The sequence below is a fragment of the Meles meles genome, chromosome 16, assembly GCF_922984935.1.
Source record: "Meles meles chromosome 16, mMelMel3.1 paternal haplotype, whole genome shotgun sequence".
NCBI lineage: Eukaryota > Metazoa > Chordata > Mammalia > Carnivora > Mustelidae > Meles > Meles meles.
This window is the reverse complement of record NC_060081.1, coordinates 39,881,782-39,907,171: the sequence shown is the minus strand read 5'-3', so window position 1 is coordinate 39,907,171 and position 25,390 is coordinate 39,881,782. Positions and strand designations below refer to the sequence as shown.

General features: G+C 44.1%; 1 protein-coding gene across 6 annotated transcripts; it reads left to right on the top strand.

Annotated features, from left to right (window-relative positions):
* Window positions 1-1,343: 1,343 nt before the first annotated feature.
* Window positions 1,344-23,653, top strand: ZNF133 (zinc finger protein 133). Of its 6 annotated transcripts, none has more exons than XM_045981736.1 (5): window positions 1,344-1,711; window positions 11,721-11,798; window positions 18,586-18,712; window positions 18,853-18,948; window positions 21,102-23,653. In XM_045981736.1, exons 2-5 carry the CDS (start codon window positions 11,766-11,768, stop codon window positions 22,847-22,849), a joined length of 2,004 nt encoding a protein of 667 aa, XP_045837692.1. In that variant the 5' UTR covers window positions 1,344-1,711; window positions 11,721-11,765; the 3' UTR covers window positions 22,850-23,653. The 6 variants fall into 6 exon arrangements, with proteins under 6 accessions (XP_045837692.1, XP_045837695.1, XP_045837694.1 ...); XM_045981739.1 differs by lacking the exon at window positions 11,721-11,798 and adding an exon at window positions 2,997-3,069; XM_045981737.1 differs by lacking the exon at window positions 1,344-1,711 and adding an exon at window positions 3,059-3,069.
* Window positions 23,654-25,390: the final 1,737 nt, after the last annotated feature.

Genomic DNA, 25,390 nt, shown 5'->3' with positions numbered 1-25,390 from the left:
TGAACTCTTTCAAATATGAATCCTAAGGCTGGCCAAACAAAACATCTGCATGCCACATGTGAACAGTCACAGGGCATCCTTGCCTATATGCAAGAAAAAATCAGCCAGATATAAGAACGTTTGTCGTTGTTGTTTTTTAAACCTCCCTCACTGAGGCCAGGGCAGTTTACCCAGTGACTAAGCCTCTGAGACTCTAACCTCACTTCCTGCTCTCTGCCCACTGGCCTGTCCCCCAACTCTTCCTCTCATGTACTCCCTCAGGGAAGCTCAGGCAGTCTCTTCTCCTGGAAGTCTTCCTGTTTCCTCATCTCTAAGGCTCCAAGGATCCCAGCCATCGCTGCCCTTGGCATACAGCAAGCATCGCTGGACACTTACACAGGGACGTCCCTGCACTGTTACTTTGAACCTCCAATGGGTGTTAACAGCTAATTTCTTGGTGCCTAAGTCACGGGTGGAGCAGAGAGGAACTATCAATAGAGGGCTCCAGTTAAGACTAGGCGCTTCTCCAGAGCCAGGGATGAACTGAATTCACTATGAACAAGGCAGCGGGGCAAAAGAAGGGAATAGATTCATTTCACAAAAGCTAAGAAGTAATTTTAGTCTTTTTTCCTCCCTAGTTCAGGCCACGTGGACGTTTTCTTGGGTCTTCCTAGAGAACTGAATTTCTGAAAGCCTGTCTGAGGAAGGGTAAAGACAAGCGAGAGGGTGCCCGGGTGTAAACACCCTCCCACGACTGTAGTGGGGCTTATTCTCCAGCTTCTGAATTGGGGTGTTCCTGATGGGCACCAACGCAACCCTGTTCGCAACCACAGCCCGGAACAAAGATCCAAAGAGCCAAGCCGAAGGCGGGCTCTACTCCAAGCTACGGTCAAAGAGTGAGGTTCCTGTTCCCCAGCAGACAAGTGAGAGTTTGCCCTAAACTCTGGGCACTCCAACAGAGGAAAAAGATCTCAGGGACCCCCGCAGTGAATATTTCGGGTTGAGGGCGTGTGTTCAGAACCTGGGTCTACCTCGCACGAGATGGGAGACCTCAGGAAGACTGCTCTGCGTCTTTCAGCTTCGCTCTCTCCGTGGACCTCAACACAGTTAAAAGGGCCCGTGAGCGAGACGAGACCACGCCTGCCGGTCGTTCACGGAACACGAGACAAGGTGTGCAACACCGCCGCTGGAGAACCGCAACCTCACCTCCCTACTGCCGCTGACCCCCGCCAATCCCAGAAGCCAAGCTGAACCTCCCCGTGATGCGTCACTTCCGCCGGTCGGTAGGCGGGCCGGCACCGGATGCGGAAGTCACTGCAGGGGGCACTGGGGCGTGTAGTCTTTGAGGCGGAAGCGTTAGAGAAACCGTCACGGCAGGGCGAGAAGCTTCACCCGGGACCCTGTACATGTTTTGTGAACGTGATTTAAAAAAATACCGAGAATCCAGGTGCCGCAGTGGTCATTCTCTAATGACCGGGGCACGTTACCCAGAATTGGCTCCCTGGGAGGCCATTGGGAGCTGTGGGCTGTCAGTGCTGGTCTGGTTGCGCGGAGCATCCTGGGAGGTGTGGTCCCAGCGCCACGCCGAGGATGCTGGATAGTGTAGTCCCGGCACCGTACAGAAGTCGGTCCCCAGCTGGTGGCTGGAGTGACCCCTTGTTCTTTGGTGGCGCTGGTGAGTGAGGCTCCCGCGGGATCCTTGCGGCAGCTGTGCCCTTCCTGGCGCAGCAAGGTAGGTCCTAAAAGGCTGGTCTATGGGCTGAGGCTGGGGACGGTGCAGATGGCGGGGAGAAGAGGTAGTGGTGGGGACACGCTGTCGTGGCTCAGGCCGTGCTCTCCCGGATGTCTTATTTTGGGGGGTGTGAGCGCGCATCTCCGAGGAACGTGGGTGAAGCTCAGCCGCAAAGCCCAGTGGTAGTGGGTCCTGGGCTTGGGCCTTTCGTCCAAGGGTTCCTGCGGGTGGGGACAGGCTCGGCCTTTGCCGAAATCGCGGTGTTGAGAGAGGGCTTGCTCATGTCACAACTCCCCGGGTTTGCGGAGAGTTCAGTAAGTAGGCTTTTGGGGGTGGGTATTTCCTAGGTAGTGGTGTGGGAGCCGGCCCTGGGGCCATGTGTCCGGGGTTTCGGTGGGTGGATGTTGATCGCCTTTTTTTGGGTCCAGCTACCCCTCAGCTTTGCCGAGGCGGGGCGACAGGCAGGCTGGCTTGGCCAGACGTGCCCGAGTTGCACTGGGTGTGGAGTGGCCATTTTGGCGCGATCCTACGCCCTCAGTTTGGCTGGTCGCCCCAGGGTTCCGGCCTTGGAGGAAGAGGTCGGGTTAGGGTGCACTAGGCAAGCTTTTTAGAGTCCCCAGGATCCTCACTGACCACAGAAATCACAGATTCCCAAATCTCTGGTGTGAACAGGCTTTGGCATTTGAAGGTCCATTTTAACTTTTTATGTTGGAGAAATTTCGGTCCGAAGTAGATAAAACTCCATAGACCCATTACTCAAGTTCAGTGCTTATCACCTTATGACCGGTTTTGATTTCTTCCCATGAGGGATACAGTGAGAATCCTTAGAACCCACAGAGATTGGCCATCACCATCCTTACTGGTTAAGAATATGGCCTCTACAGCCAGATCTCATCCAGGCTGTCATAGCTGTGCCACCTTGGGCAAGAGACTGACTTTTCTGTGTTTTCCTTTTTTTATGTGTAAAATGAAGATAAGAAATTGTGCTTCACTGGGTGAGGAGGATAAGGTGAAGCTCCTACAGTGCCTGGAACAGTCGCTGGTGTATATTTAGTGCGCTGGATAAGTACTATTCTTACTAAGAACAAAGGTGAGGGAGGATCAGCTCTGCTCATGCTTAGTGTCAGCGGCGTGTTGGGGCAGGCTGTGTTCCCAGCAAGCTACCCACAGTCTTGTCTTCTGTGATAGGTCCATTCCTTTAAGGAGGAGGCCCTACCCTACTGGAACTTAAGAGTTTCCAGTAACTCTTCTGAACATTTTTTTATTTTTGATCTGCCTTCTGCAGCCCCTGCCTGCCAAGAGAGGACTGCCTGGTGGGCAGAGAGAGGACTGCTGGACTTCTGACAGTCCAGCTTCAGGTGGGGACCCCTCCCCATTTGCATGCCGAATCTCAGTGGGTTTCCTTTGCTCAACTTAGATATTTTTTGCCCTACAGTGTCCCATCTCCATGAAAACAGGGTAACAGTTTTCACAAGGACTGTTCTCCAGACCTTGTGTCCTCATTTGTGACCATTTTGATTTCTCCATGCCTCTCTGCTTCAGTAGAAACTCTGTTGATTGAGCTCAGATGCTATCCCACTGCAGAGCATTCCTGGATTCCAGTGTGTCCTTGTCAGCAGCAGAACACACATGATCAGGACTCTTGGGCTCTCATGCTGCATTGTGACTGTCCAGCTGTCCTGCTGGATTAGGTACCTCATCCTTCTCTTGAGTCACCGATCAGTACCTGGCACCTGGTCGTTGCTGGTTGGAAGGGACATTCAGGGATGGGGGAGAGGTGGCTGATTGGAAAGGCATGGATAGGGTGTTGTTAGCATGAGCCCTAAACGACAAGTTGATGAGGGTGGCCTTGATCTGAGGGCAGGGAGGAGCAGAGCAGTGGCAGGATTTCCTACTCGGGCTATGGCTCTTTGTCTCCTTTCCGTTAGAGCTGAGCTTGAAAAAATTGCCTCTGCTGCTGTCTTCATGTCTATCCTTCCTTCATCTCTTAAACATTCCACTGAGGCCTTTTCAGCTCTACCCACTGAAAAACGTTCTCATCGAGGGTGAGCATCATATGGCTAATGCCGCAGTCAGTTCTCTGCAACATTTTACGTTGTTGCATCATACTTCCTTCTCCTTAAAGTATCCTTTCATGTGGTGGCTCCTGGTTTCCAGGTTTTCCTCCTACCACATAGGCTGCTCTGCCTGTCCCTCTCCCAGCTTCTCTTGTCCCAAATCCCCACTGCTCTTGGACCTCTCATCTTCTCCAGTCACCATCTTCGTGGTGGCCCCATCTCTTCTCAAGGTCTTAAATGCCATCTCTCTGAGGTTCAACCTAGACCTAGGCCTTTCACCCCAGATTCCAGTCTCCCCCTGTCTACTTAGAATTTCCTCATGGATATATGTCTCTAGCATCCCAAACCTAATGTGTCCAACAACAAGCTCTGATCCCCTCCCCCAAACATGCTCCACCCCGAAAGAATATAGAGCACTTTCTCAGAGAGCTTAGCTCTCATAGGGAGCAGAGACATGACATCTCCTTCCTTCAGATTGCTCAGGATCAAAACCTTGGAGTCATTCTTAACTTTCATACCCCATCCCCAGTAAGCAAATCTGGACCCTTAACAATCTCCAACCTCTGCTGCTTCGGTCGTGGCCAAAACCACCAAATGTCTCCTAGCTCACCTGGGTGATCATAGCCCTTGAATGATCTCTTTGCATCTTCCTTCATTCCCCTAACATATATTAGCCAGTACAGCAACCAGAGGGATCTTTTAAAATGTCAATCAGATCATGTTAGGCATTTGCTCAAAACCTTCTAGTTGCTTCTTATCTCAAGCAGAGTCAGACCCAGTATCCTACAAAGCTGCATTTGCTCTCCCGATGTGGAAATGAACTTTCTCCCACTCAGTCTCAAGCACAGCACGCCAGCCATAGTGAACTCTGTACTTTGACCATGTGCTGGCTCTTGTCTAAGATGCTCAGCATACCAGCCCCAGTGAACTGGCTCTTTTCAAAGCTACCTGCTTGGCTCACTCCTTCACAGGCTTTAGATGTTAACTCCGTCACCTTTTCAGAGAGCCCATGCCTAACCACTATTTAAAATTCTAATCCCCCCCAATTAAATAAATGACTAAATAAATAAATTTTTAAAATTCCCAAACCGCACCCTGCGTCTCTTAACTTTTCTCCTTCCCTCCTATATTGGTCTTCATCTCCCCATCACTTCCTGGTGTACTGTGTGTTTTACTCATTCATTTAGTATGCTCGTCTTCCTCCTCTGGACTTCCATGTCAGTGAGGCCAGATGTTTTTTGTCTTTGTTCACTTTTGTATCCCCAGTGTCTAAAATAGTGCCTATCATACAGTAGAAGCTTAATAAATATTTTACTGACTGAATGAATGATCCAGCCATATATACATAGATCTAATTCTGGGAAAAATGGATGAGGCTGCGTGGGATGCTGGGAGAGGGTCTGCAGACCCTACCAGGAGGATCTCTGGCCATTGTCCTTCTCTCCCAGTGGGTATAGGAGTGGGGAGGAATTGAGAGGGTTCTCAGAGAGAGAATCAGTTGGCCTCGGTAATGGGTTTTCTGTGGCAAGTGGGGAAGTAGGCCTGGTGCCTGAGTAAGGCACATGGGCAAGAGGGAAGGTGCTTCTGTCATTAAGGAAGTTGAGGGAGAAGGCATGGCATGTCTGGAAGGGTTCTGATTGTTGATTGCTACAGAACCACCCACCCCAAAAAGAATCAGCATGTTATAATTTCTCACAATTCTTTGGGTTTACTGGGATCAGCTTTGTGGTTCTTCTGCTATGTGTATTACAGATCTGGCTGTGGCCACAGTCCCTTGGGGCCTGCTTGGGTTAGAACTTCAGAGATGGTTCCCTCATATATTTGGCCCTTTCTGAGTTGGCTAGAAGGCTGGGGTCAGCTGGGACAGCTGGGCCTCCCTCTCTCCATGTAGTATCAGGGCCTCTGTCTCTGCAGGGTCTCTCCAGCAGAGGGGTTGAAGTTCTGACATGGTTATCTTGGGCCTCCCTATATCGTAAGTTCTCTGGTCTTCTTAAGACATAAATCTGTAACTGACAGAGTGTCACGTGGGCCACACTGATTGGGCAAAACAGCAGCAAGGCCAACCTGAAGGAGCTCCCAGTGTTTGAAGCTGGAATAATTTCAGCAGCCAAATAGTGATGATATTCTATTATAACCTGTGGGATAAGATGTGAATCCATACCGATATAAAGAATTGAATAAATTTAAAGAATGGGGAGAAGGGATAGCTCTTGCTTACAGAACAATTAATGAATTTAGAATTAAAAAGGAAGATAGAACCTCGTCATTTGGTAAATACCACCATAATAACTATTATTGAAACCTCCCAAAAATGCATGCTAACGTTAATGAGTGTACATTTGAAGAGAATCAGGGTATTTGTATAATCTCAAAGTATCTCTCCCAAGATATTTATTAATTGTAAAAACCCAGCTGACATCGCCTTAACCAAGTGATCAAGATCAAGGTTAATATCATCAGTAATGAGACAGAACAGTATCATCAACCCCTTGATGCAGTGCACTGAAAAGGACATGACATCACTTCTGAGATAATCTAGCCAGAAATGAACTAACCTCCTTCTAATCATGAAAAAAACATCTGACAAGTCCAAAATTGAGGGATATCCTTCAGAAGTGTCAAGTTCACGAAAGACAAGAAAAGACAGGAACTGTCACAGATTGGAGGAAATTAAACATACCTGGCAACTAAATACAATATGGGAACTTCATTTGAATCCTGGACCAGAAAAAGGACATTAGTGGAGACACTGACAACCTTTGATTAAGTACTGTGGTTTAGTCAATGCCAATTTCCTGCTTTTGATCATTGTACTATCATTGTACTATGTACATTAGAGAAAGCTGGGTGAAGGTTATATGAGAAATGATATTTTTGCAACTTCTGTGTAAGACTAAAATTAGTTCAAAATAAAAAGTTTTGAAAATCCATCAATCTTATATTCTTGAGTGTTTTCTTTTTTAATAAGGAATGGGTGTTGAGTTTTGTCAGAGAATATTTCAGCATACATAAAAACACTTGATTTTTCTCCTCAGATCTGTTGATTAAATGGTGTATTATAGTAATGGATTTCCTAATATTGTACCAGTCTTGAATTTCTGGGAATCCTACTTTGTCTTAGTGAAATATTTTCTTATTATCATGTTGGGAGTCTCTTAGCTGATATTTCTAGAATTTTGCTTCAGTATTCATAAGTGATACGAATTTTCAGTTTTTTAAACTGCCATCAAGTTTAGGTGTCAACATTAGAGTTGCTTTATAAAAAGAATGAGGACATTCCCTCCATTTTTTCAGTGCTCTGGGACAGTGTTCAGAGCATTGGGACTATCTGGTTTGAAAGTTTGGTGAAATTCCCTTGTGATCATCTAGGTTCAGTTACATTTCCTTAGAAGTTACGCATTTCATCTAGGCATACACATTTTTTATAGAGGTTTGAAAAATATTCTTATGTGACTTTTTAAAAAATGTGTTTTAGTGATTCAGTAGTTATTTCCCCTTTGTTGTATCTTATTTTCAATATTTATGTTTTCTCTTTCCTTGAGTTAGCCATGTTTTACTAATTTTTTACAGAAATGGGATGTCACTTATTATGCTTTCTTCTGTTCATTAATTTGTTTTTATCTTTATTAAAATACCTTAGGCTCGACATTTCCCTCACCTCACTGTTTCAAATGACTCCCACACATCCACAGTGTTTTTGTTATTATTTTTAGAAATCTGTGACTTCATTTGTGTTTTCCCTCTAACTCCCACCTGATGCAACATTCAGTAAACCTTTTCTATTTTCCCCTTCCCTTGGCTCTTCTCCCTTTTTAGTGGCATTTCTACTTGATGAGGACACATGCCATATACCATTAGTATATATTTTTTGCTCTCTTACCCACCGTGTAGTGCTCACCATCAGTTCTTTAGCTGGTTTCCCCTGTCCTGATCATATTTAATATTCATCTTCCAGCAGATTCCTCACAAAGAGCTCATGGCTATAGAATTCCCCAAGCTCTTGCATGTGTAAAAGTGGTTTCCTAGGGGCTTCTTACTTGAAGAATCCCTTGGGTGAATTTGAAATCTTTGGGTCATAATGTCTTTCCTTTTAAGTTTCTGGTAAATGTGGCTCTGCTGTTGCCTTGCTTTGAATGACGGTTCCCAGAACAGAAATATCTGTTGTAGTCCCTGCTTTCAGTTCTTTTGGGATATCCCCAGAAGTGGAATTGGTAGATTAAATGATGATTCTATTCTTAATTTTTTGAGCAACCACTATATTGTTCTCCATAGTGACCACACCATTTTGTATTCTGAGCAGTGCATGAGGGTTGATGATTTTGATAATGCTGATGGAAGTCTGGTATATTTTTTGCCTAGGATCACTTAGGATTCTTGTTCTTAAAGGTCTGATGGCTTTTCTAGTAGATATCTTGAAGGGGGTGGTTGTGAATAAACTTCCTGGTACTCTGTAGGTCCTTCGTATTCAGGTCATTTATTCTTGAGGTTTTCTTGGACTATAGTTTTAAATATTGTTTCCTTTTTTTGTTTGTTTTCTTCAGGAACTACAATGACACTCTTTTTTGGGGAGGGGGGTTCTGATTTCCATTTCAACCACTTTCTCCCTAGCTCGTCCTTTATTTCATTTTTATTCTCTTAAGTGGTTTTCCTGCGACACTTCAATGCCCATCCTGTTTTCATTTCAATCTATTTGTGTCTGTCTTTTAACTTTGTTTCATTTCTTTCTGAAATTCAGTCAACACTCATTTTGTTTCTTTATTTTTTGCCCATTTCTGTTTAGCTTTTGAATTTTGTTTCCAGTTCTATTGAACTATAATTGACATGTAACATTGTGTTAATTTAAGGTGTGCAACATAATGACTTGATACATATATTTGCTGAGAAATAAATTTAAGTCTATCCATTTCCTCAACATAGTTACAAATTTGAATTTTTGATTCAAGATGATTTCTCCTTATGTTTGAGGATATTGAATTCAGCTTACAGTGTTTTTGTTTGTTTGTTTGTTTGTTTGTTTTTTAAAGATTTTATTTATTTATTTGACAGACAGAGATCACAAGTAGGCAGAGAGGCAGGCAGAGAGAGAGGAATGGAAGCAGGCTCCCTGCTGGGCAGAGAGCCCAATGCGGGGCTCCATCGCAGGACCCAGGGATCTTGACCTGAGCCGAAGGCAGAGGCTTTAACCCACTGAGCCACCCAGGCGCCCCGCTTATAGTGTTTTGTTGTGACTTTTTCTCTGTCACTATTTTTTCTTTCCTTTTCTTCTTTTTTTTTCTTTTTCCTTTTTGTTTTTGTTTTTGTTTGTAGAATTTTCTTTAGCTGAACTTTGGATTCCCATTTTCTGTTTTGGTTTTCTATAGAGGAGGACTGCATATCTGCATTTCTGTAGACAACTGTCAGATTCTCATGTTTTTGAAGTTTTCTAGTTCAGGGAGACTCTTCTGTTGGTATAACTAGTATGCTATTTTTGCTGGATTGCAGGAGGAGGAGAGATTGTATGTTCTTTTTAAAAATTCTCTTCTGTTTTGCAGTACCTTTGCTTATTTTTCCCCCTTGCTTATTTTTCCCTTTACCTTGGAGTTTCCAAAAGGTGCCTTTTCCTTGCTTGTAACCCCCCTTTCCCCTGGAGCTTCCCCTTTCCAGGACTTTCTGTGCTCATTCTGCCTATGCTTTTAAAGTCCCATCCCTGTAGTTAAGTGCTCTGACCTATCAGTACACCTTTTCAGCATTTTCTCATGTATGGTAGCTTTTTTTTTTTTTTCCTGATGGTTGTTTTCTATCAACTTTAAATCATCTTAGTTCCTCTCTTCTCTTTCATTAGTTTTCCTCCCTGAGCTGCTCTTCTACTCTCTGATGGCTTAATGTTGGAAGTATAGGAGATATGTCACTGGTTTCGTGTTTTATGCTTTTTTTGTTTTTTGGGGTTTTTTTTTTGTTTTATGCTTTTTTAAAACTTTTTTTTTTTTTTTTTTTTGCTTTTTAAATTTATTTATTTGAGATAGAACGAGAGTGAAAGAGAGAGTGAGAGCACAAGCATGGAGAGCAGAAGGCAGAGGGAGAAGCAGACTCCCTACAGAGGAGAAAACCCAATGCAGGGCTCAATCCCAGGACTTGAGGATGACAACCTGAGCCAAAGGCAGATGCCCAACCAACTGAGCCACTCAGGCACCTCTATTTTTTGCTTTTTAAAAAATAGATAATTTATTCACAGGTAATTTGAATTTAGAATGTCCTCTGTCAAGGTATGCTCAAAGGATGTATGTTTTGTGTAAATGACCTATGTTTCAGTAGAGGCTTATCTAAGGTATTTAGCAATCTTTGACGTGATTGGACTCAAGCTTTAAACTAGTCTCACCTGTGAACAGCAGCAGACACCTGCACAGCTCTGTTCATCTTCCATCGCTTGTTAACCACTTGAGCTTTTTGTTGTCTTGCCTTCTGCATTCAGCCAAAGTATTCCGCCAACTTTAGGAGGTGCTTGTGTGTAGATGTGAGGCTCCATCCTTAGTTGCTCCCACTTTTCTAGGATTTCGCCATTCGGTTTCCAGGAAGTCGGTAAGCCACAGACTCTTGATATGTTGTTCCCCATGTGCCACTTGGACTAGGGAGTGCCCTCCAGTGAAAAATGAGTTAAATACAGGTCTCACACAGGGTGTGTCCCTTCTTTCAAGGTTGTCCCCCCTTCAGTTATGTGCTTCTTTTGGCTACAGTATCTTCAAATAGTTGTTTATTATGTTTTCACTAGGGTTTATAGTTTTTAGTAAGAGGGTTTAGTTTGATACAAGCTGTTCTCAGTATCAGAATCTACTGCTACTGTTTTAATATACTGTTTCTTGTTTTCTTTTTAAAGATTTTATTTATTTATTTGACAGAGAGAGAGAGATCACAAGTAGGCAGAGAGGCAGGCAGAGAGAGAGGAGGAAGCAGGCTCCCCACGGAGCAGAGAGCCCGATGTGGGGCTCAATCCCAGGACCCTGAGATCATGACCTGAGCTGAAGGCAGAGGCTTAATCCACTGAGCCACCCAGGCGCCCCTGTTTCTTGTTCTTTTAAAAAATATTTTCTTCTCTTTTTCTCTCTCTCTTTTTTTTTTTCTGCTTTCTGGAGTAGAAGGCAAGTGAAAACGGTTGTTTGTTTGTTTTTAAAGATTTTGTTTATTTATTTGACAGAGAGATCACAAGTAGGCAGAGAGGCAGGCAGAGAGAGAGGAGGAAGCAGGCTCCCTGCTGAGCAGAGAGCCCGATGTGGGGCTCGATCCCAGGACCCTGAGATCATGACCTGAGCTGAAGGCAGAGGCTTAACCCACTGAGCCACCCAGGTGCCCCTAAACGGTTGTTTGTTTTAATGCAGTACTTTGACACTTCAAAAACTGGCATTTTCCCTTTGTGGTTTCTTATTTTCTATATTTCTTTGAAAAACAACCAAAATACCATTTTCACCACCCCTCAAATTCATAATACTACATTTAACATTATCTACTGCCAAGTAAATGGTCTCAAAAATGTCCTTTTAGGGACACCTGGGTGGCTTAGTCGGTTAAGCCACTGCCTTCAGCTCAGGTCATGATCCCAGGGTCTTGGGATCAAGTCCTGCATCAGGCTCCTTGCTTCCTGATGGTTGTTTTCTATCCTTTCTATCCAGGCAGTGAGCCTGCTTATCTCTCCGCCTCTGTCTGCCACTCTGCCTGCTTGTGTGCACGCTCTCTCTCTCTCTCTGACAAATAAATAAATAATTTAAAAAGTCCTTTTACATTCAACTTGTTGTGATCAGGAGTTTGGAACTGAACTTGTTGAAGGCCTGGCTTTCTGGACCTTTTTCCAGGGCCCTAGTTGAGAATCAGCCTGGCAACATTCCCCATCATACCACCTGTCACCCAACTGAGGCCGGTCTTGCCTCACTCATGGGGAGAGCATTTCCACCTGACACCCTTTCATTTCTGTTTTCCTTACCCAGATCTGCCTTCTGAGATATCATCCTTCTTTAGGGATACCAGGAAAAATGGCCACAGGGTCCCGGAAAGCCAGGGTCATGGTGAGTGTTTTCTGTATTTCCACACTGGCTGTTTCAGAATAGACACATTGTCTTATCCTGGCTGTCTTGTTGGTACCTGGCAGAGTCTAGCACTAGTCCTGGAGGTTTGACTTATCTTACCTGAAGCCTGTTCCACGTGTGACTTAAGTCACTTACCAAGTGGCTGACTCTAAGCAACACAAAGTTCGTATAGGAGAGAGTCCCATTCCCTTGTTCAGCTTTAAAACTTTTTTACAAGTTGAGAGTGATATCAGGGAAAATAATGAAGTAGGAAGCACCAGGAATCTGTCTCCCTACCTAGGCAACAATTATATTGGCAAAATCTTTCTGATATAACTATTTTGGAACTCTGGAGTCTAGTTGAATGGTTACAGCTTCCAAAGGAAGGTTTGGAACAGTCAGTTCCAGCCCTTACTGCAGTACCCATCACTCACCCCATCCCTGTGGCAGAAAGCCGTGCGTCTGTTGCTGAAGCAGTTTGCACACAGCTTGTGGAGGTCAGCCTGGGCAGTTAAGGACCTTGTCCTCCAAATATTGAGGATCTGTGTTCTGATTCACGATTGCTGCTTCTCATTACAAAAATGAGCCACCATTGTTACAACTCCCACTGGCTGAAGTACAAAATTTAAAGACTAGATCCTGGGAAGTTTCTTCCCCTTTGTTTTTTCCCATTTCGCATTTTTTGTCAGATATTTCAGGACTCAAACATCCAAAACAACTGCATATATAGGGGATTTAGAAAGTTACCGTGCATGCCCATGGAAAGGCAAAGGATCAGAAAAGCACAAGAAAGACCGGAGAAAAATCCTAAGTTTACACCTCAGGCTGAATCCCAGCACAGACAGCCTACAACAACTTTAAAACCCAGTAGATACTGGGGAGTGTGAGTTCCAGAGTTGCCATATTATAAGATTCAGATACCCAATTTTCCACAAAAAATCAGGATGCATAGCAAAAAAGAGGACAGTATAGTCCATTCAGAGGAAAACATAAATCAATAGAAACTATCCCTGATAAAGGCCAGGTGGTGGGACTTCCTAGACAATGACTTTAAAACAGATGTCTTAGAGATTCTCTGAGCCAAAAGAAGACATGAACAAAATCAAGAAAATTATGTTAGGATAAAATGGAAATAGAAATAAAGAGACTGAAGACACAAAAAGCGACTAAGAAGCTCAACAAACTCCAAGTGGGATAAAGTGTCAAAAAGATCCACACCACGATACAGTGTAACCAAACACTTGAAAGCCAAAGGCAACAGAGAATTTTGAAAACAGCAAGAGGGAAGTAACTTGTCACATACAAAGGGTCCTCTAAAATCTATCAGCAGATTTCTAATTAGTAACTTTGGAAGCCAGAAGATAATGGGTTGATATATTCTGTGCTGAAAGAAAAAATTGTCAACCAGGAATTCCATATCTAGCAAAACTGTCCTTCAAAAAAGTAAAAGTAAGGGAGAAATTAAGACATTCCCAGAAAAAGAAAAGGCATATAGTTTGCAGCCACCAGACTTGCCTTGCAAGAAATGCTAATGGGAGTCTTTGAGGTTGCAATGAAAGGTACTAGAGAGTTACTTGCTGTTATAGGGAGAAATAAAATTCTGCAGGTAAATAAGTCAGCAGTTATATAAGCTAGTGTTATTATCACTTTGGTTTACTACACTTTTTGTTTTCTGCATGATTTAAGAGATTAATGCCTTAAAGAAAACACAGTTGTGAGTCTATATTTTGGGACACAATGCATAGAGATGTAATTTTATGACTTTAATAACTGATAAGAGGTAAAGGCAGCACTATATAGGAGAATGTGTATACTAAAGAAGTTAAGCTGATATCAATTCAAATTAGGGTGTTACAACTTTAGGATATTAAATGTAATCACTGTGATAACTCTAATGGAAAGAGAGGTAGAATGTACACAAAAGGGTATGAAGGGGTACCTGGGTGGCTCAGTAGGTTAAGTGTCGTGCTCTTGATTTCAGCTCAGGTCATGATCTCAGGGTTGAGATGAAGCCCCATGAGGGACTCCGTGCTGGGCATGGAGCCTGCTTAAGATATTCTCTTACCCTTCCCTCTCAAAAAAAAAAAAAAAAAAAAAAAGAAAGAAAGAAAAGTAAAAGAAAAAGATGCCCAGGAAACAACATAGTTCTACAACTTAAAAATCTAGAAAAGAACAAACTAAACTCAAGGTAACAGAGGAAGGAAATAGTCAAGATTAGAACAAAGTTAGAGGATAGAAAAATAACAGAGAATATCAAAGAACCAAAAATTGGTTCTTAGAAAAGTTTACCAAAATTAACAAAACTTTTAGCTAGCTTGATTGAGAAAACAAAAAGTCTTAGATTACTAAAATAAAAATTGAACTGGGGCATTACTACTGACTCTACAGAAGTAATGGGGATTATACAAGAGAGTTATAAGCTACTGTGCCTCAACAAACCAGATGGCCTAGATGAAATGGACAGCTTCTTATAAATAAAAAACACATGGGTGCTAGGGTGGCTCAGTTGGTTAAGCATCTGCCTTTGGCTTGGGTCATGATCCCAAGCCCAAGTCCCACACCAGAATCCGTGTTCTGCAGGGAGTCTGCTTCTCCCTCTGCCCCTCCCCTTACTTGTTCTCTCAAGTAAAGAAATAATTTTTTTTTTTTTAGAAAGAAACAAAAAACCTCAGGACAGAATCATTGAGAAATAGAAATTCTTGATAGACTAATAAGGAGATTGAATCAGTAATTAAAAGCTCCCAACAAAGAACAGCCCTGGAACAACCCTGGACCTGACGTTTTCACTGGTGAATTTTATCATACATTTAAAGAAAAAAATGGCAGTTCTCAAACATTCCCCCTCCCATCCTGAACATGAAGAAGGAGCACTGCCTAACTAATTCCATGAGGCCAGCATCACCTTGATACCAAAACCAGACAAAGATAGTAAAGAAAATTACCGGCCAGTATCCCTTGTGAATACTGGTGCAAAAACTCTCAACATAATACTAGCAAACCAAATTCAGCATATTAGAAGAATTACACAGTTTTCTGCACTAGTGAAAAATTTCTGTACACTGTAGGGAATTACATAGCATATTAAAAGAATCCCACTGACCAAGTAGGACTCAGTCCTAGAATGCTAGGATGGTTCAACATGTGAAATCACTAAATATATACCACATTAACAGATGAAGGGCAAAAACCCCATGTTCATCTGAACTGATGCAAAACGTATTTGATAAAATTCAGCATTTTTATGATTAAAAACACTCAATAAACTAGGAGTAGAAGGAAGCTACTTCAACATAACAAAGGCCATATATGAAAAACTCACAGCTAACGTACTCCATGGTAGAAGACTATAAGCTTTTTCTGAAGATCAAATATGAGAGATATACCCACTTCTGCCATTTCTGCTGGACACAGTATTGGAAGTTCTAGCCAGAGTAAGTAGGCAAGAATAGTTTAAAAAAAAAAAAGGCATTTTAATTAGAAAGAAGTAAAATTATGTATGCAAATCACATAACTGTATATATATGTAGAAAAATTTCCAGATACACACACTCAAAAAACCTACTAGAACTAATACACAAATTCAACAAAATAGCAGGATACAAAATTAACACACAAAAATCAGCTGCATTTCTACAACACTAACAATGAACAATCTGAAGAGAAACTAAGAAAATTCTACTTCCAGTAGCATCAAAAATAATAAAATACTTTTTAAAAAATGTAAGGAGGTGAAAAATTTGTACATTGAAAAATACACGACCTTGCTGAAATAATTAAAGCAATGGAAAGACACCATGTTTGTGGATGGAAATTTTAATACTGCTAAGATGATCCAAATCAATTCAGTGTAATCCCTACCAAAATCCTAATGACTTTTTTCCCCCAGAAATAGAACTCTTCTTCTTAAAATTCATATGAAATCTCAAGGGACTCTGAATAGCTAAAACAAACTTGAAAGAGAACAAATGTGGAGGGCTCACAGTTCTTGATTTCAAAATTTACTACAAGGGCACAGTCATCCAAGCTGTGTGGTACTGGGGTAAAGACAGAATTACAGAGTAATGGACTAGAACACAGAGCCCAGAAATAAACCCTCATGTATATGGTCAAATGATTTGGGACAAGAGTGCCAAGACCATTCAATGTGGAAACAACACTATTTAATAGATAGTCCTGGGAAACTGTATGCATACATGCAGAAGAATGTAGTTGGACCCATACCTCATATCATACACAGAAAAGAACTCAAATTGGATAAAAACCTAAACAGATAGGAACTGAAACTATGAAACTCTTAGAAAAAAATAGAAGGAAATCTTCGTGAAATTGGATTTAGGGTTGAGTTCTTGGATATTACACCAAAAGCCCAGGCAACAAAAGAAGAAATAGATAAATTGGTCTTCACCAAAATGTATAACTTCTGTGCAAATATATTTGCAAATGACTTATCTAATAAATGATCTGAGAAGTGACTAATATTCAGAATATATAAAGAAGCATAACCCAACAAAAATAGAAACACCTCAATTCAGTGGACAAAGAAAAGGACTTGAATAGATATTTTTGCAAAGAAGTTATCTAAATGGCAAATAAGCATATGAAAAGATGATCATCATCACTAATCATTAGAGAAATGCAATTAAGTCCACAATGAGATACCACTTTATACCCATCAGAAGGCTGTTAACAAACAACAATAACAACAAACAGAAAGCAACAAGTGTTGGTGAGAATGTGGAGAAATTAGAACCCTTTTGCATCACTAGTGGAGCTGTAAAATGATGCAGTTGCTGGGGAACACAGTGATTCCTGAAAAAAAAATGAATGTGAAATGACCATTTGGTCTTGTAATTCTACTTCTGGATATATACCCCCAAAGAATTGAAAGCAGGTACTCAAACAGCTCATTATACATCAATTTGCAAGGTAGTATTATTCACAGTCGTTAAAAGGTGAATACAAACTAGATGTCCATCAATGGATGAATGGTGTATACATAAAATCAAATGTTTTTTAGTCTCGGAAAGAGAGGAAATTCTGAGTTCATGCTTCCAAAGGAATGAACCTTGAAATTAGCCTGACACAAAAGGACAGATACTGTTTAAGTCCACATATTTATACTTTGTAGAATAATCACATACCTGTGTAGAGATGGAAACTAAAATGGTTGGTACCAGGGTTTGGGAGGAGGAGGGGTTATTGTTTAATAGTTACAGTTTCAGCACAGGATGATGAACAAGTTGTGGAGATGGATAGCCGTGATGGTTGTACAACTACGTGAATGTACTTAAGGCTACTGAAATGTACACTTAAAATGTACTTAAATGTACACTTGAAACAGTAAAAATAGTAAAATAATTGTTAGGTATATTTTAAATAAAAATTAAAAATCAGTAGGCTGCTACATTCCACCCCTTCTGTATTCTACCTTTTATTCCTCTTGGGTTGTCCTCTCTGTTCACGTGGTGGCTTCCTCTCTTCCTTTGCTCACAGTGTCATCTTCTCTGTTCCCCACATGCTTCATCTGGAATACCTAACACTCCCTCTTCTCACTTCTGTGCATCTTAAGAGAAGTTCCTGGGGCTGCCTCAGGACTCTTTTCCTGATGTCTGCACGTCACAGTGCCCTCCATTTTGAAATAGAGTTAAGCAGATGAGTAAAACGGCAGGAGGGTGAGATAAAATTGTAGGTTGAGTGGCCAAGAAGGTCCACCCTGAGCATCCACAGTGTGGGGCCATAAATTTAATATATTATCTACATTTCACTGGTTGACCACAGAGGTGGGCCCCAAACCCAGACAGTACGCTCAAGTCCATGCTCTTCACTGCTCCCCACTTGTGCCTCTCAGACCCAAGGAGGCAAAGGGACCATGGCATTTAGGGAAAGGACTGAGTTATAGTTAGGCTGTGCCATTATTGAGTTTATGAACTCTAGTCATTCAGATGCTTCATTCAATACTAACATGATTGATAATATTACTTAATTTCTAAATTCTTAAAATTCAAAAGTCTGTTGTGTTTGTACTTTTAATTTTTATATGTTGTTTGCTCTTCTGTCTGCCTAGATTTGAAGTTCCTGAAAGTTAGGGACTCTCTTTTGCACATACTCTTCACACAGCCCACCCAAGATCTTGACTGTAGATTCACAGTGTTGTTGACTGGCTAGCAACAGAGGTTTAAAGGTCTTGGAACACATGGCATCAGGGTCACAATCAAAGGCAGAATCCTCCCCCCCCCCTTTTTTTAGGTTTATTTCTTTTTAAAGATTTGCTTGATTTATTTTGAGAGGGAGCACACAGGTGTGCACACACAAGTGTGGTGAGGGACAGAGAGGGAGGGAGAGAGAATCCCAAGCAGGCTCCACGCCCAACAAAGCCTGATACAGGGCTTGATCTCACAACTGATGACCTGATGTGAAATCAGGAGCTGGACACTAAACTGACTGAGCCACCTAGGTGCCCCTAAGGTTTATTTATTTGTTTGTTTATTTATTTGAGAGACTTAGAGACAGACAGAGAGTGCACACGAGCAGGGGGAGGGGCAGAAGGAGAGAGAGAGAGAATCTCAAACAGACTCCATGCTGACTGAGGAACCTGATGTGGGGCTCGATCTCATGACCCGAGCTGAAATCAAGAGTCAGAGGCTTAACTGACTGAGCCACAATGTGCCCCAAAGACAGAATCGTGATAGCTCACCTGCCTCCCACCGGGCAGCCTTCTCCCTTCCCCTCAGCCTGATCGTGGGTAAGGCTGGCTCCCCAGTAAGCAGGGCTCTGTATTCTGTTACAGGCACACATGGCCTTCAGAGATGTGGCTGTGGATTTCAGCCAGGAAGAGTGGATGCTGCTGAGCCCTGCTCAGAGATCCCTATACAGGGAGGTGATGCTGGAGAACTACAGCAACCTGGTCTCCCTGGGTAAGCCCTGGAATCTCTAAGGACTCACGTTCTTGCTGCTGGATGTTTTACGCTATGCTTAAAGCAGCCATCTTGCTTTCTGAGTTGGCCATTGTGCCCCTAACCTACAGCCACCTTGTTTTTTCCTTTCCTGTGAGCAGGAATTCCATTTTCTAAGCCAAAACTTATCACCCAGCTGGAGCAAGGGAAGGAAACCTGGGGAGAGGAGAGAACGTGCCCACCAGCCACCTGTCCAGGTGAGTGGGGAGTGCTGAGCAAACAGAGCCCAGAGCTGTGGGCAGCTGGGTGTGGGAGAAAGGAGGCATCACCCCAGTGCTGGAGAGTGCTCTTCTGACCTCCTGCCCTGTGGTGGTTGTTGCCTGGCATGGTCTCCCTTTTAGACCTTCATCCTCACCTGCAGGCAGGGCTTTCCTGGTGTCTCTCACCTCCGTCTGCCACTAGAAGCCTTTCTTCCTCCCACTGGGTTTGCCGTCTTTCCCTCACTCAGATCTCTTCCACAGTCATGGGCTTCTTTTTTCTTTTTTTTTTTTTTTTCTTTTTAAAGATTATGTGAGAGAGATAGCAAATGAGAGAATGAGAGAGAGAGAGTGCATGTGCATAAGCGGGGGGGGGGGGGGGGCAGAGGCAGAGGGAGAAGCAGACTCCCTGCTGAGCAGGGAGCCCAACTCGGGACTCAATCCCAGGACCCAGAGATCATGACCTGAGCCAAAGGCAGACGCTTAACCAACTGAGCCACCCAGGTGCCCTTGTGGGCTTCTTTCTGTTACTGTATTTTAAAAAGACTTTTAAAAAGACTGAGCAAGAAAGTAAGAAAAAAACCCAGCGAGCTACAGAAAGAAGACAGGCTTGCAGATGCCACCCTCTCTTTAAGTCCTCATGTGGCTTCTCCACGCATACACATCCTCGCTGTCTCTGCCTCCTCTTGGAAGGACGCTACTCACATCGTCTGAGAGCTCTACCCTCATGACCTTTTTAACCTGAATTACCTCTTAATTAAGGTTTAGCTTAATTACCTCTTTAAAGGCGCCGTCTCCAAATACAATAACACTCTGTATTGAATACTGGAATATAGATGTGTATACAGTTGGTTTTAAAAGTTCACTTCATTGGGGTGCCTGAGTGGCTCATTCATTAAGCATCTACCTTCGGCTCAGGTCCTGTTCCCAGGGTCCTGGGATCGTGCCCCGCATCAGGCTCCCTGCTCAGCAGGAAGCCTGCTTCTCCTTCTCCCCGTGTATGTGTTCCCTCTCTCACTGTGTCTCTCTCTGTCAAATAAATAAGTAAATAAAATCTTAAAAAACAAAGTTTGTTGATCAAGAAAATTGTGTTCAGGTTGGTCCACTACAATCACTACCTGGTGTCTCAAATTGTTTGGTCATTTATTGCCTTCAGGAGACTAAAACCAGCTGTGATAATACACTCAGTGTTAGCATCTTCTGCACATGAGGTACAATAAGAAGGAATTTCTGCTTCTGTGCTGATTTCTGTTTAGATTAATTGTGGAAATTAACAGAGCTTAAACTGGTCAGGGACCCCAGGAGGGAACATCTTTAAGGGAGTAGAGGACTATACTGTGTTTGTGTCATCCATTGCTGAAAACCTGTGGCCTCGTAGAAATTCTGGCCCAAAGTCATCCTCTAATAAATATGTGCTGGTGAGTGGAGGAACTCCAGGCATCTCACACACAAGATCTCTTCAGCCATCTTTATGCTGCCTTCTACAACTAGGGGTTCTCCATTCTGAATGACTGTTCTCTCCATCTGTCCCTTTGTTCTCAGGGGGAAATAGGGAAAGACCTGACACTTCCATACAGGTCCTCTGGTCAGATCTCTGTCAGTCAGTGAAAATACTTGCGGACACGGTTTCTGTCATGTGTATGGTGGTGAGGAGCTGGTTGCGGTAGCCGGGGAATACTCTCGCTTAGTGGCCCTATTTAAAAGAGCTGAAACTGTCTGTGGTGATTTTTATAGCTGGCTACATGGGAGAGGCTTGAGAGTGGATTTTCTGGGTTGTAATGGAAGAGACTGGAAAAGCATTTCATTTAAAGGAAGTCTTGAGACAAACCATAAGAGACTCTTATCTCAGGAAACAAACTGAGGGTTACTGGAGGGGAAGGGGCGCGAGGGATGGGGTGACTGGATGATGGACATTGGGGAGGGTATGTGCTATGGTGAGCACTGTGAATTGTGTAAGACCTGTACCCCTGAAACAATTAATACATTATATGTTAATAAATAAATAATATTTAAAAAATGAATTCTTGATTGGGTAGCTGTCAAGTTTTCAGCATTTTGAAGAGCAGGGAATTGGGTCCCACAGCAGACTGGGCAGACTTTCTTGGGCTGCCCCACTGAGTCTCAGTTCTAACTCTGACTTTTCCCTTCTGCAGCGGGACCAAAGCCGGAACTCCACCTCTGTCCTTTCTGCCCTTCGGATTTTTCCAGTCAGAAATTCCACATGCAGCACATGCTGTGTAATCATCCACCGTGGGTCTTCACGTGCCTGTGTGCAGAAACTCACGTCGAGCCAGGGGATCCGTGCCCAGGGGACCAGAAGCAGCAGCAACAAGCCTCAGATCAAGAGCCGTGGAGTGATAAAGCAGAAGGTCAAGAGACAGAAGTCGCCAAGCCTTTGTTTGGCAAGACAAAGAGGAGGACTTCGGGGACATTCTCTAGGCCACCCCAAAAGCAGTCAGTCAGCTCTAGGAGTGGCATCAGAGGCATGGAGATAGAGGCCAGCCCCACTCCGACGGGGAACCCTGAGGAAGCAGACAGACTGTTGAAGAGGATAGAAGTCTTGGGCTTTGGAACCGTCAACTGCAGAGAGTGTGGACTGGGCTTCAGCAAGATGACAAACCTGCTCAGTCACCAGAGGATTCACTCTGGGGAGAAGCCATACGTGTGTGGGGTGTGTGAGAAGGGCTTCAGCCTGAAGAAGAGCCTCGCCAGGCACCAGAAGGCCCACTCAGGGGAGAAACCGATTACGTGTAGGGAGTGCGGCCGCGGATTTAACCGGAAGTCAACGCTTATCATCCACGAGAGGACACACTCAGGCGAGAAGCCCTACATGTGCAGTGAGTGCGGGCGAGGCTTCAGTCAGAAGTCAAACCTCATCATACACCGGAGGACACACTCGGGGGAGAAGCCCTACGTGTGTCGGGAGTGCGGGAAGGGCTTTAGCCAGAAGTCTGCTGTCGTTAGACACCAGAGGACACACTTAGAGGAGAAGACCATCGTGTGCAGTGACTGCGGACTAGGCTTCAGTGACCGGTCGAATCTCATCTCACACCAGAGAACTCACTCCGGGGAGAAGCCTTATGCCTGCAAAGAGTGCGGGCGCTGCTTTAGGCAGAGGACGACCCTGGTCAACCACCAGAGGACACACTCCAAAGAGAAGCCTTACGTGTGTGGAGTGTGTGGGCACAGCTTTAGCCAGAACTCAACCCTCATCTCGCACAGGCGGACACACACCGGGGAGAAGCCTTATGTGTGCGGGGTGTGTGGGCGTGGCTTTAGTCTGAAGTCACACCTCAACAGACACCAGAACATACACTCAGGGGATAAGCCCATCGTGTGCAAGGATTGCGGGCGAGGCTTCAGCCAGCAGTCAAATCTCATCAGACACCAGAGGACACACTCAGGTGAAAAGCCCATGGTGTGTGAGGAGTGCGGGCGAGGCTTTAGCCAGAAGTCAAACCTCGTAGCACACCAGAGGACACACTCAGGGGAAAAGCCGTACGTGTGCAGGGAGTGTGGACGGGGCTTCAGTCACCAGGCGGGTCTCATCAGGCACAAGAGGAAGCACTCGAGGGAGAAGCCTTACATGTGCAGGCAGTGCGGACTGGGCTTTAGCAACAAGTCAGCTTTAATCACACACAAACGGGCACATTCAGAAGAGAAGCCATGTGTGTGCCGAGAGTGTGGCCAGGACTCTATCCAGAAGGCACACCTCCTCTTACATCAGGTGACACACCAGGGGGAGAAGCCTTACGTGTGCAAGACGTGCGGCCAAGGCTTTAGCCACAAGTCCCACCTCGGCAGACACAGGAGGATGAAATCTGTCCACTACAAACCGCCACTCCAGCCTGACCCTGAGGCCTGTACAGGACAATCTCCTGACCTCTTACACTCTCTTTGAGAGTGAAAGTGGTAGCAAGGACTAAATAAATCATCCAGATTGTGACACTTCCATGAAATGGAGTAAAGAAGTGCATTCTAGGAGCAGTCAGAGGACATTTGACTTAGTTCACTTTCTCCACTAAGTCTTCATGTTTTGGGGCCTTTTGTTCTAATAAACATTGCTTCTTTACAAATCTGTAACCTTGACTACATACCTCATTCACTCATCTGTAAAGATAAGGGACAAGGAGTGGTACAGATAGTTGGAATTCTCTAAGGCCACTCTTCCGCAAGAATTCAATTCCTTGGAAGACAGGAACCTCTGAGTCACTAGAATATTTACTGGAAAGTCTGGTCCTTGGTAGAGGGGGGAAATGGAGGAACCGTATTCAGGGATATCAGGTGAAGGGAGGGAATCTTCCGGGTTTCTGCCCAAAAACATGGCCTCCTCTAGCAGATCCACTTCGATCTATAGCTACCCTCTTCTGCTGACATCCCTGACGGCCCCCTTTCTCACTTCTCTCCTCCTAGCTCTGAAATGTCTCTGCTGTTGCCTTTGCTGAATCATCCCCTAATCATGTTAAATGCTTTTTCTTAGGCTTTATTTAGTCCCTGGTCCTACCACCATGGAGACCCTCCAACAGTACATTGTAACACTCCAGTCCCTCGCACCTGGAGTCTTTCAGCTGTGACCAACCAGTTCTTTCATCTCAGAGCCTGGAGTCTCCAGTCACATTCCTGTCAGACCACCAGAAACATGGAGGCTCTCCAGCCACCCCCAGCCACACCACCTCAATGGCACTCCAGTGATATAATGGCCTTTAATAACCACATGCTCCCCTCAGTCCTCCAGTAACAGGGAAAAGACTCTTGGATCCACTCCCCCAGATCAGTCCTGGAATACCAGGGTTTAGAACTTATAGTCATGTTGGGGTGCCTGGGTGGCTCAGTAGGTTAAAGCCTCGCTTTCGGCTCAGGTCATGATCTCAGGGTCCTGGGATCGAGCCCCACATCGGGCTCTCTGCTCAGCAGGGAGCCTGCTTCCTCCTCTCTCTCTGCCTGCCTCTGTGATTTCTGTCTGCCAAATAAATAAAATCTTTAGAAAAAAAAAAGAACTTACAGTCATGTTCCTCAGCTTTCCATCCCAGGCCCAGGCCCCATGCCAGCCATCCAGGAACTGGTCCAAGGTCCTTTAGCCACACACCCTCAGCAGTTCTCCAATTGCAAGTTTAAAGATACTCAGCCATATTTAAAGACTCCTAACCATACTTTCACAGTGTTCCAGTCCAAAGTCCATTTGCTCAAAAAAACGAGCTTTAAGATAATGACCCATCTCAAGGACAGAGCTGTAAAACACCCCCCCCCCCCTTTATAAAAAGGCAGACTGCCACGCGCAGCACCTCACTTGGATGTGTCTGGAGTCTTGGAACCTTGACTACCCTACGTTCTTCTACAAAGGGACCTTCAGAGCTTGTTTGGAGGTTCTAGCAGGGGAGCGCAGCTACTCGTATACCCTTGACCAAAGAACAGTCCTCTATCGGGGAAGGTCGTCCTCTTCGACTGAGCATGCAGCCTCGGGAGGGACGCACTTGGAGCAGTGAGGGAGGGAGGGGACAGCTCTGGTGACAGATGTTGCAGCCTGATCGTCCTCACATCCTGTAAACCCTTTTTTAAGATTTAAGAAGATTAACTATATAGCTCCTAGACTCTCAACTACACAAAACATCCTCCTACAGCACCCTGGCAACCCAAACAAGAGAGAGCCTTCACTTGAAGAGCTCTATAGACGTTTTATCTAATGGAGTAAACTCCTGTAAGAGGCATGGGAAACATGAGTTTGTAGTAGAAACACCAGCCTGGCCTGAAAAGGACAGAGAAAAATCCCTACTTTTTCCTCTTTTTAAAGATTCTTATTTGAGAGAGAGCATGAGCAGAGAGAGGGGGCAAGGGAGAAACAGACTCCCCACTGAGCAGAAAGCCAGACACAGGGCTCGATCCCACAACCCTAGGATCACGAGCCAAGGCAAAGGCGGATGCTTAAGTGACTGAACCACCCAGGTGCCCCCAAATCCCTACTTTTCTATAAGCAGGGAGGCAGGCAGAGAAAACTAAGCAGCAAATACAGGTTATTTTGTACAGAAAAGGAAGAATAAGTGTAGACATAAAATCAATTGATAATCACTGCCAGAGAGCAGTACTGGACACTAATTAAGGAACTGGGGGCATGTGCCCAGCTGAATTTCAAAATGTCTGAACTGGTACCTGCTGTACATCTGTCATTTCTCCATTTTTTTAAATAGAAGCGTTTATTGTGATATTTTATCCCCAAATCAACATTGAAGGTCAGATACAAGTCTTCAGCCCTCAAGTCTTCTGATAAAGAATCATCTACGCTTGGACATGGGTTAGATAACAAGATTCTGAACTTTAGAGTCAATGCCATAATGAAATAAGACTTTGAGGGTCTTAGGAATGAGTGTATTTTCACATGGGATGGACATGAAGTTTGGTGTTCAGATGGTAGATGGTGCAGATAGTCTCCAAGATGGTTATTATCAAT